At 32.8% G+C, this 10942-nt stretch overlaps 2 protein-coding genes and 1 long non-coding RNA gene across 3 annotated transcripts; all 3 read left to right on the top strand.

The window, feature by feature from the left end:
* Positions 1-3716: 3716 nt before the first annotated feature.
* LOC122278435 (disease resistance protein RGA2-like) lies at positions 3717-4986 on the top strand. The gene is made up of 2 exons (XM_043088623.1): positions 3717-4224; positions 4319-4986. The coding sequence occupies exons 1-2, from the start codon at positions 3717-3719 to the stop codon at positions 4984-4986; spliced, it is 1176 nt and encodes a 391-aa protein (XP_042944557.1).
* On the top strand, positions 4328-6557 carry LOC122279541. The gene is made up of 2 exons (XM_043090228.1): positions 4328-6267; positions 6360-6557. Exons 1-2 carry the CDS (start codon positions 5578-5580, stop codon positions 6360-6362), a joined length of 693 nt encoding a protein of 230 aa, XP_042946162.1. The 5' UTR covers positions 4328-5577; the 3' UTR covers positions 6363-6557.
* A 2901-nt stretch (positions 6558-9458) lies between these two features.
* LOC122279544 lies at positions 9459-10057 on the top strand. Its single transcript, XR_006229623.1, has 2 exons — positions 9459-9546; positions 9650-10057. It is a non-coding gene; the product is annotated as an uncharacterized LOC122279544 (long non-coding RNA).
* Positions 10058-10942: the final 885 nt, after the last annotated feature.

Here is a 10942-nt window from a genome sequence, read left to right on the forward strand (position 1 = left end):
CTCGTGATTTATATATCACACTTTTATTTCCTTTCTATAAATACCCACTGATATTCAACAAGCATAACCTCTTTTAGGTGTTTGGACTATAAGTCCCGATGCATCATATTTTACTAGTGAATCAATTCTGCAGGAATTGTTTCTTTCAAATTTGGCCAATATTTTACGTCGTATTCTTCGACGATTCTTGATTCACTTTCATCATTACTTCTGGTAATGTCAATTGCCATCTCATATGGAAATACGTTGTCGACAACGATTTTATTTCTATCCATAATTTCTCCATTATTCATGAAATGTAACGAGATCTCGTTATTTTCAGGTACCTGTCCCTCTTCAAGGGAAGACATTTTCATGAAAAACCTCTTCAGGAGGCACTCTTCAGGAGATTTATACTTTTCAAGAGTTTATATAGGAGAATTTTATACAGAGAATTTGGATGGACTTTATTGCTTGTTTTGTGGGTATGGCCTCTTCAGGAGCACCAAATTATTTGTGCCTTTCTCTTTTGAGATACTCTATCTTTTGTATCGATAAGTCTCACATGCCTTTATACATGTCTTTAGACAGCTGAATTTCTTAATTGTCATACAGGGACTTCAATCATCGCTGGGATTTTAGCAGCTAGAATATGAGACATTTTTATCTTATTGTATCCAAAATTTAATTATCATCTGAACTTCTGGTTCACATATGATAATCAAGATAACGTCGAATAATTTCATCTTATTTGCTTCAAGCAAATTTTTCTTTCCACTTCTGGTGGTAAGACTTTATAGTAAAAGAATCTTCTGGTTCTTTTATGGACGTCCATATGAAAATCATTCGACTTATCATAATTGATTTTGGATGATCAAGATAACCATGAAAAGATACAAATATTTTGAATCATATCACCTTTTGATGCATCATAATATTTGATTCAATAATTTGTATAATATCATCTCAAAGAGAAAGCTTACAGCTTTTCCAATACGAGCTTCTGGCCCAAAAAGATATTCATTATCATGTCCAATCTCTTAGTTTCTTTGAATGAAACGCATCATTCTTTTTACTTCAGGGAATAGAATGATATAAATTCATTATCATTCACTTCAGGGAATGATATAGATCTACTAAGACGTGACTAATGATTCTTATCAAAAACTCATTATTTTGCTCAGTCACTGAAATACCTGACACAAATTTAGAATATATTGTGAACGTTTGCATTTCATATTACTACTTCAGGAGCATACTCGATATTGCTACTTCAGGAGCACATTCGAGACGTTCATTCAAATATATATTCTTTCCACAATTTCAATTATGCAACTTCAGGTGCATAAATCATAATGAGTTTTTGGTACAAGTATCACTCATATGAGATACTCAATAAAATTATTGATTTAGGGCGATCCTTCAGGGATGCTCCATTTCCATTCTCAGATAAATCATATCATCAATAATTTATAACAAGTATAAAAGAATAAATAAAACTTTCATTATTACAAAACATTGCAGAATATAAAAATATTTTATAATAAGATAAAGGAAATACATTAATTAAAAAGGAACACTTTCATGATCAACTCTACCACTAGAATCCTCAAAGAAATCAGAAATATCAAGACTTGTAATATCTTCTCCATTTATAGAATTTAAAGCATATGATGGTTCAGCAAAATTTGTTTCAAATTTCTTTGTTTTTTCTTTTATAGAAGATTGGTATAAGTCAACCAAGTGCTTGGCTGTACGACAGGTACGAGTCCAATGTCCATTCATACCACATCTATGGCATCCATCTTCATCTTTCTTTAAAAATTTGTTTTGAGGACCTTTGCCCTTCTCTGAGATGAACCACTTCTGGTGGTACGGTGTATATCTATTATTATCCCTTTTAGTGTGGTCACTTCTAGGACCTCCACTTCTATAGTTTTTCTTACCATGTCCATGTCCTCTTTTTCTTTGAAAAGATGCACCATTCGCCTCTGAGAATGATGTAAATCTAATACCATTCACTTCAGGGAATGATATAGAACCAATAGGACGTGATTGGTGATTTCTTAATAAAAGCTCATTATTTTGCTCAGATAATAGAAGACAAGATATAAGTTCAGAATATTTCTTGAACTTTCGCTATCGATACTGCTGCTGCAGGAGCACATTCGAGGAATAAAAAGTAGTATATGTCTTCTCTAACAAGTCATCATCAGTGACTTTTTCACCACATAATTTCAATAGCGAGCTAATTTTAAAGAGTGCAGAGTTATACTCACTAACACTCTTGAAGTCTTGCAACCTCAGGTGCATCCAATCATGACGAGCTTTTGGGAGGATTACAGTTTTCTGGTGTTCATATCTCTCCCTTAAATCATTCCACAAAATAAGTGGATGTTTCACCGTTAAATACTCAGTTTTTAATTCTTCATGAAGATGGTGCCGAAGGAAAATCATTGCCTTAGCACGGTCCTGCAGGGACCCTTGATTTCCTTCTTTAATTGTATCTCACAGGTTCATTGCATCCAGATGGATCTCAGCATCAAGGATCCAAGATAAATAATTTTTTCCAGAAATGTCAAGAGCAACGAATTCCAATTTTGTAAGATTTGACATTTTTCTACATATATAAATCAGGAACATAAAAATATATTGAAAAACTTACTTGAAGTAGAGGACTACTAGCTTCAAAATCGTCAGAACTTTCGTGCTGATAACGTGTTATGAAACTATTGAAAAGTAAAGAGAGAGATAGATTTATTATAAAACTTTCTAAAAGGAGAGAGAGAGAGAAAGATAGAACTCAAGAGAAGTTATGAAACTTATGAATTTCTTAAGGAATTCAACGATATATATAGGCGTACAAAGGGAACTATGCCAGTTACTATGCAGTACTATGCTGGCACTGTGCATATGTCGGCTATTCACTATGCTAGTTACTATGCAGTACTATGCTGGCACTATTTTCGGCCAGTTACTATGCAGTACTATGCTGACACTATGCGCACTGTGCTATGTCGGCCATTCACTATGCCAGTACTATGTTGGCACTATGCACTGTGCATTTGATTGCTAACTCAAGGTAGTCATACAATTTTACAATGTTATTTTACAACAAAAATAAGATAGTGATGGCGGGCATTGTCAATGAGCTGACCTCCAACGTCGTCTGCTTCAGTAAAGTAAAAAATAGTAGGTATTCACACGCGCCCCCTACAATTTCTAGAATCAATGCACAAAATATATATATATATATATATGTATAATAACATGTTTTGAACAGCATGGGACCAAGAAAATTAAGTTTTGAAAGCTAAACGTGTGAACTACAGTCCTGCCCAAAACCCTCCAGTTATCTCTAGGAAGCAAATAATTAAAAATTTATTGAATGCCCCATCTCACGTTTACCAATGAAGTGTTTACTTCATGACTGAATTATTAATTGGACATATTTCCGATTTTACGTTTGAAAAAAAATCATAGAAATAGAGGTTATAAAGCTAGGAATTTTGAAGCAGTGCAAAACTCTATTTTTTTAATCATTTTACATAATTTTGCACCATTTTTTAATATAAAAACTAATTAATTTCAAAAGCTGCAAGAATGGTAGCCTGTCTTTGATCGTGATCATGTTTATATGCTAGCCGCCTTAATAATTCATACCTGCTCGGTCTTATTAGATCAACCAAGGCCAGAAATACGGTTTCAGTTTATCCATTTCCTTCCTGAAGAAAAACATGGCTGATCTTGCCTCTGGCCTCGCTGATAGTCTCTTGCAGAAATTAGGCTCTCTAGTTTATCAAGAGCTCTACTTAGCTTGGGGCGCCCAAAGCGACCTGCAAAAACTTGAGCGCACGATTTCCACCATTAAGATCGTGCTCTTGGATGCTGAATACAAGCAAGCAAACAATCCCAAACTGAGCATCTGGCTTCGGCAGCTCAAAGATATCTTATATGATGCAGAGGATGTGATAGATGAAATTGAGTACAAAGCTTTAAGGAAGCAAGCGATTACAGCATACGGAAGCACAAGTTCAAAGGTACGACATTTCATTTCTTCCTCTATGGCACTTTCAATATCCCGTTTAAAATTGGTTTACAAAATCAAGGACATTAGAGAGAGGTTAGATGATATTAATGCCGAAAAGGTTCAGTTTAATCTCATTGAACGGAATGAAGAGGTGCATGTCATGCCTCAGTGGAGGGGGAAGACTCATTCCTTTATTGATCCTTCAACAATCATCGGTAGGCATGGTGACAAAGAAGAAATAAAAAAGAGTTTGATGCACCCAAATCGAAGCAGAAATCTTAATATAATTGCCATATATAGTTGGATTAGGAGGTCTAGGGAAGACCACACTTGTCAAGGCAATTTACAATGATGGAACTGTATATAATCTTTTTGAGTTGAGAATGTGGGTCTGTGTATCTGAGGATTTTAATGCTACAAGATTGGTGGAAGAAATTCTTAAATCTACTGGCTGTAAAGTTGATAAGAAATCAAGTACTGAAGATACATTGCAGACTAGTTTGAGAGAACTTTTAAAGGATAAAAAGTTTCTACTGGTCTTAGACGATGTTTGGAACAAAGATAGAAATAAATGGATTGAATTGATAAATTTACTTAACGGAGGATCTCATGGAAGTGTCGTTGTTGTAACAACACGTAGTCACAATGTTTCTTCTATTTTAGACCCTATTTATACACATTCTTTAGATGGTCTATCAAATGAAGAATCTTTGTCTTTGTTTGTGAAATGTGCATTCAAGGAAGGAGAGGACAAACGACATCCAGGCCTGTTATCAATTGCTGAAGAAATAGTGAAAAAGTGTAAAGGGGTTCTATTGGCCGTGAAGAGTTTAGGTGGTATACTTTATTCGAAAGTTGATGAAAGAGAGTGGAATTCAGTTAGAGATAATGAGATTTGGGAATTGGAAGAAAATGAGAGAGGCATCTTACCTGCATTGCGATTGAATTATAATCAAATGCTAATTCATTTGAAATGATGCTTTGCCTATTGTGTTAATTTCTCAAAGGATCATGAATTCAACAATTACATTTTAATTGAACAATAGTTAGCACATGGATTAATCCTCCGATCACCTACTAACAAAAAACAAGAGTTGGAAGATGTTGGAGACTTGTATATTAAGGAGTTAATGTCGAGATGTTTCTTCCAAGATTTTGAAGAATTTTGGTGGTGTTATTCCTTCAAAATGCATGATCTTGTCCATGACCTTGTGCTCTCTATTGCCCAAGAAGAATGGTTCGAAATAGATGCTGACAACAAAGAAATTACTCCGACAGTTCATCATTTGTCAATTTCAGACAATGACCAACAAGTTTCAAAGTCTTCGAATAAGTTAACTAGTGTGCGGACCATCATGTACTGAACCATACCGCACGTATCCTCAGTTGAAGCATGCAACTCGAGATCCAAGTCTTTGCGGGTGCTTGATTTAAGTACTTCTGATTTTAAGGATTTGCCAAGTTCCATCGGTATTCAAAAGTATTTGAGATATCTCGACCTATCTGGTAATGAATCAATCAAGAAACTTCCTAATTCCATTTGCAAGCTACACAATTTGCAAACCTTAATGCTTGGTGGATGTGAAAACCTTAAACGACTGCCCAAAGACATGAGGAACTTGATCAACCTTAGGTTTCTTATAATAACAATAAAAGATATATGTCTGCTCGAGAACGGAGTATGTTGCTTTAGTTCTTTTCGGACTTTATATGTGTTGGAATGTTCAAAACTTGAATGCTTGTTTCCACAGATGGACAGGTGCCTCACCAATCTTCGTAAATTGATTTTTTATGGATGTAGAAGTTTGACCTATTTGCTACCTATTATCAAGCACCTAACTGCCTTAAAGTCATTAGTTATTAATTATTTTCAAGAGATGGATTTGACGGGAGGCGGAGAAGATGCAAATGATCTCAATTTGAGACTCCAATTCTTGCATATAGAAGAGTTACCAAAGTCGGAGGTTTTACCCGAATGGCTCCTAGGATTTGCAAACACTTTAAAGCGCCTAACTATCATAGGTTGTATAAATCTCAAGGCATTGCCAGAGTGGTTGCCTACTCTACAATCACTTCAGACGTTAAAGATCATTTCGTGCTATGAGCTCTCATCTCTGTCGGAGGGGATTCATGATATGAAAACATTAAGAAAAGTGAAGATTCATTATTGTTCTGATCAACTCGATACTTGTTTAGAAGACTGGTCGAACATACCAGAGCTCGAACTTGATTATAGAAGACATGAAACTTATGGTGAGGTAAGATGATTTTGTATTTTTATTTAGTATGAATGAAATAATCACGATTTTATTGTTCTCCCCCTAATTTTTCTATATCTATACACATGCAGTAGCAACATCGGCCTTCCACCAGCCACGAGTCCAAGCCAATGCCAGCACGAGTGTATGTAATTGCATTAAGATATGTAAAATACATAAATAGATACACGTATTGACGTGTGTGTATAAAGTGTGTGAGATAGTTGGATTGGTGTATATATGTATTTGCTTGATCTGTACGTACCTATATATGTTATTATTGCCTGATCTATCTTTCTATCTTTTTTTCAATATATAACATATATGGATGCTGCAGTACTAGTGTTCGGTAAATGCATGGGGGGAATAATTGATTGGCATGAGTACTACAGAGATTGATATTTTATTATTTCTTTAGAAAAAAAATCCCAATTTCCATTAAATTTCGAAAGACTAACTGGTCCAACACCATTAATTATTCATGCATGCATGGAAGTCGATGATCTTAATTGATTATATAGAAAGCAGATCAAGAGGATCGGAGGAGAATCATGAGTTAAGTAACGGCAGTTTTGTGATTTAGAGCACTCAATAGATTCTCTAGGCCTACACAATGGAATCTCTATCCTATTCTTTAAAATACATCACTTAAATTTATTTTTTGTATTTTACATACTGACTTTTACAATATATTATATATCAGCTTATCTATTTTTTCTTCATATCATTTAAATATTATACTTTTTAATACTTTTTATTCATTTTAAATATTTTCTCTATTTATCAATGATATTTTCATATCTCTTGATATTTGTAATATTTCTATATATACAATGTCATATAATTATGTACTATTTTAAATTAATCCAAATTTATAAGCTAAATTAAAATATAAATTAATTTAAAAATTAAAAAAATTATATAATAAAAATATATATTAAAATATCACCACTAACCAAATAATTAATATTCAAACTATTAAAAATATTACATTTCCAAAGACAATGGCAGCCTGACTACATTGCCTCCGGTTTGTATAGATATGTGAGAAATGAATAAAAAATTGTTTACAACCATGTACAGGCTCCTCCAAATGTAGCGATTTCCCTGTAGCAAACTGTATAATCTCTTTAAAATAGAAGATCAGATGGAAGGTGATTTTGAGAACTTTTCTCTATATTTTAAAGAAAAATTTTAAAATACATTATAAAGCATCTATTGGGAGTGCTCTTATATATATATATATATATATATATATATATATAAGTTGTAACTTCGAATTTCCAGCTTGTTTATTTTGAGATAGAAATGCTTACAGTCATAGCATGCATATATATATATATATATATATATTATCTCATGATCAAATAACTAGTTTATACTTAAATAATTAGTTAATTTGCAGCTTCAATTAGCGCAACAACTGATCCAATCCATCCAGTGCAAACATGACATAGGTTGATCTCTTAGAAGTTATATGTACCAATATTCTTAGATTTCAAATATTTCTATTATTTTAATTTGGATTAATGGTGACTCATGAGGCTCGGAGTATCAATATTATTCAATAAATCGCTCGAGATTGACTGGCTTGGTTGACTTTTCGTTATTATTCAATCATAATATATAAAATTAAATCTCGATAATTTAAAAATTAGCGTAGAAATAAAAATTTTAAAAATACAATTTAATATCTGTTTCAGATGTTTAATTATAGTATTTCATAGAATATTAATATTTATTTATTATTATTTTTTTCATGTATTTTTTTATTATTCTTAAATATTAAAAAAATTATAATATTATTAAAAAACACTTACTTAATTATTAAGTCAAAAAAATAAAAAAAAACAATCGAGACTTGAGATCCCATTATCGGATCCAAAGCATTTTCCTTAAAAATCTGTTAAAAAAAGGATCTAAATAGGCCCGTTAATAGTCTAATATGCAGATCAAACACTGATTCCAAAATTGATCTTTCGGTATGGATCCATCATGGTCTAATGACTCTAATCTTTTAACTCTTACCAACACCAGAATGGTAGAAAGTGGAGCATATGTCTAATCTCTTTAACATTTTTTTACTAACAACTAAATATTTGTAATCATGTTAATACAAATGTCTCATGAACTTGATTCATATGCGAATGTGAGTTTTTCAGGGTATCAAACATTTCTGTCATTTGTGGTGAATAAAAAAATCAAAATTAAAGGTAAAGTTTCTAGTTCCAACTTGATTTATGTAATGCGATCATAATTCATTTAAATCCATTATTAGGGAAAAAAAAATACATTAAGGTGCTATTTGGATAGTGAGTTGAGATGAGATGAAAGTTGAATAAAATATTATTATTATTTTAAGATTTAAAAAAGTTGAATTGTTTATTATATTAATTTGTATAAGAATAAAAAAATATTGTAATAATGAGATGTAATAAGAGAGCCTTATCGTAAAATAAATGCATTGCTCTAAATGCAGATGTATACATAAATGCAAAGTTCTTTTAAAAAGCAATCCGTTCTGGTTGGGAAGTGTAAAGCCACATAGCAGAGAGTTAAAATTCATAACTTGAATGACAAAGAATGAGAATTGCTACATATAGTCACTTTTACATACTTTTTGTGTACTTTACAAATATGATTGGTCAAAATAGTTATTTTATATTTAAAAAAATAATACAACCAATCATATTAATTGAGTGTGTAAGGAGTACTAAAAAATAGCTGCATATAAAATTTTTGTTTTAAAAAATAACAATAAACATGACGTGAATTAGGGGCTGAGGAATAAGTTAGTCTCCAATCATAGGAGTTCAGAATCAAGCAAAACAAGGGACATTAATATACACTCATAGGCCAAATTGACGCCCAAAAATAAAAGACATATAGGTGAGTGTTACAAAATAAAAATAAAAAGACTACAGTTGTACAAGCAATGTGTACCGTTTGTGCACCGATCGGCTAACGTGGCTTTTCAAAAACCAAAAAAAAGAGTGAAGAATAGAAAAATACGAATGAGTTTTGTTATATACAAGTAAAATTGCTGTATTAATTTGCTTATTAATACTGATTATTTCATATTTAAAATTTAAATTAACACTGTTTTTAATAAAATTTATTTTTTGATCAATTACATTAAATTGATATACATATTAGTGCACGGTTGTGTTTTTAAGTAGATTTTTCCAATACGAATTCGCAGGGAGAAACCATTTTCATCCAAAATACAAATTCGCTGAGAACTAGGCGCACGCAATCCGCTCAGGAAGATCTGCCAAGGTTAACTTCTGATCATTCTCTGTATTTAGTCTCGATCTAACTCTCGATCTTCTTGCCAACCTGATATCGAAAGCTCTGATGGTCACTCGAGCATCTTTACCAGCTAGTGGACGAAGGACCAACGAATTGGTCCTGCCCCACCGTAGATGTAAGCAGCAAACGGCGTTCGCTTTGCTATTAAGGCCCAGTTCTTCCGCATGCGAAGACCTTCCTTGCTTTCTTTTGTAACTGGCCATGGTATTTCACTTCTTATTTTTCTTCGGATAAAATATTGGTTTGGGTTACTTCCTTGCTTTCGATTCTACAAGTTTTGAGAAACCAAGAGTAATGAGTGGTAGTTTGTGACGGCGTTGTAGGGAGAAGAACCTGGTACTGTTGTTTTTTTGTAAACTAGATCAACATGTGAGATATTTCAGCATATGTTGCAGTATCTTTATATTTTTGTTTGGTCACTCTATCTCTGAAAATGCTGTGTTTTACAGCTGTAAAACAATTGTGCATTTTCCATCAATGTGTGAATTTGACAAGATTTAACTCAAAGAAGACTGAGTTTTGTGCAAAGTGCCAACTGATGGAAACAATTCCGCTTTGACCTATGACGATGTCTTTTCCACCCTTCAAAAATTTTTTCATCTGTAAATATCGAGTTTCGTAGAAAACAATGCATTATTAACCCACTAGCCTTTGTTTTAAAAGCATATACAACTTGCACCCATTTTAGTTTAAAAAGCTGCACACATTATTTTCCTGGGGAGTGGAAACAAAGGTACCTCAAAAATCTTGGATCCAGACTTGTGTATGTATGAATATATGGATCAATATGGGCATGCATGTCTCTATAGAAATCTAATGTATTTGGATAATCATTTGGCATCGGGTTTGATGCTTAACTACAAGGGAGAGAACTTCATGATGTGGGTTCGCAATTATTTAGATAAGGAACTGCTTGGAAGAAGAATGAAAAATGCATAAAAGAAATGGAAGTTAAAGCCAATTCCATGAGGTTATTTTCTCGAGAAAGTTAGCCAAAATTCAGAGCCATATTAGTACTCACACATCTTGTGATTCATGTTGATGAAATGGTTAAAAAGGAAGACTATTAAATAATAGGTAGGTTTGATGATACCTTTTTCTACAGTGCTGATGACTCACCAAGCACTTGATCATTCTGGATTTAATTGGAGGGATCATCTACATGATGCAATTTGTCTACATATTGTGTATATTGAACTGACCAGACAATAAAAGTTGAGAATTTTTTTTCAACATCCATAACTTGAGAGCCTACTACTTTGTCAATAGAGAATTGCCTATACACAAAAAAAAAAAAAAAAAAAAAAGCCTTCAAACGTTTTCCACGAAAAACCATCTATATGCCCTGGTTTTTTACAAGAGA

Source organism: Carya illinoinensis, chromosome 10 (genome assembly GCF_018687715.1).
Source record: "Carya illinoinensis cultivar Pawnee chromosome 10, C.illinoinensisPawnee_v1, whole genome shotgun sequence".
Classification (NCBI taxonomy): Eukaryota; Viridiplantae; Streptophyta; class Magnoliopsida; order Fagales; family Juglandaceae; genus Carya; species Carya illinoinensis.

Bases quoted from the DNA above. Each gene is read 5' to 3' on its own strand.
- LOC122278435 (XM_043088623.1), top strand. From the start codon at position 3,717: ATGGCTGATCTTGCCTCTGGCCTCGCTGATAGTCTCTTGCAGAAATTA. The intron at 4,225-4,318 runs GTAGGCATGGTG...TAGTTGGATTAG, and splicing joins TGATCCTTCAACAATCATCG to GAGGTCTAGGGAAGACCACA.
- LOC122279541 (XM_043090228.1), top strand. From the start codon at position 5,578: ATGCTTGGTGGATGTGAAAACCTTAAACGACTGCCCAAAGACATGAGG.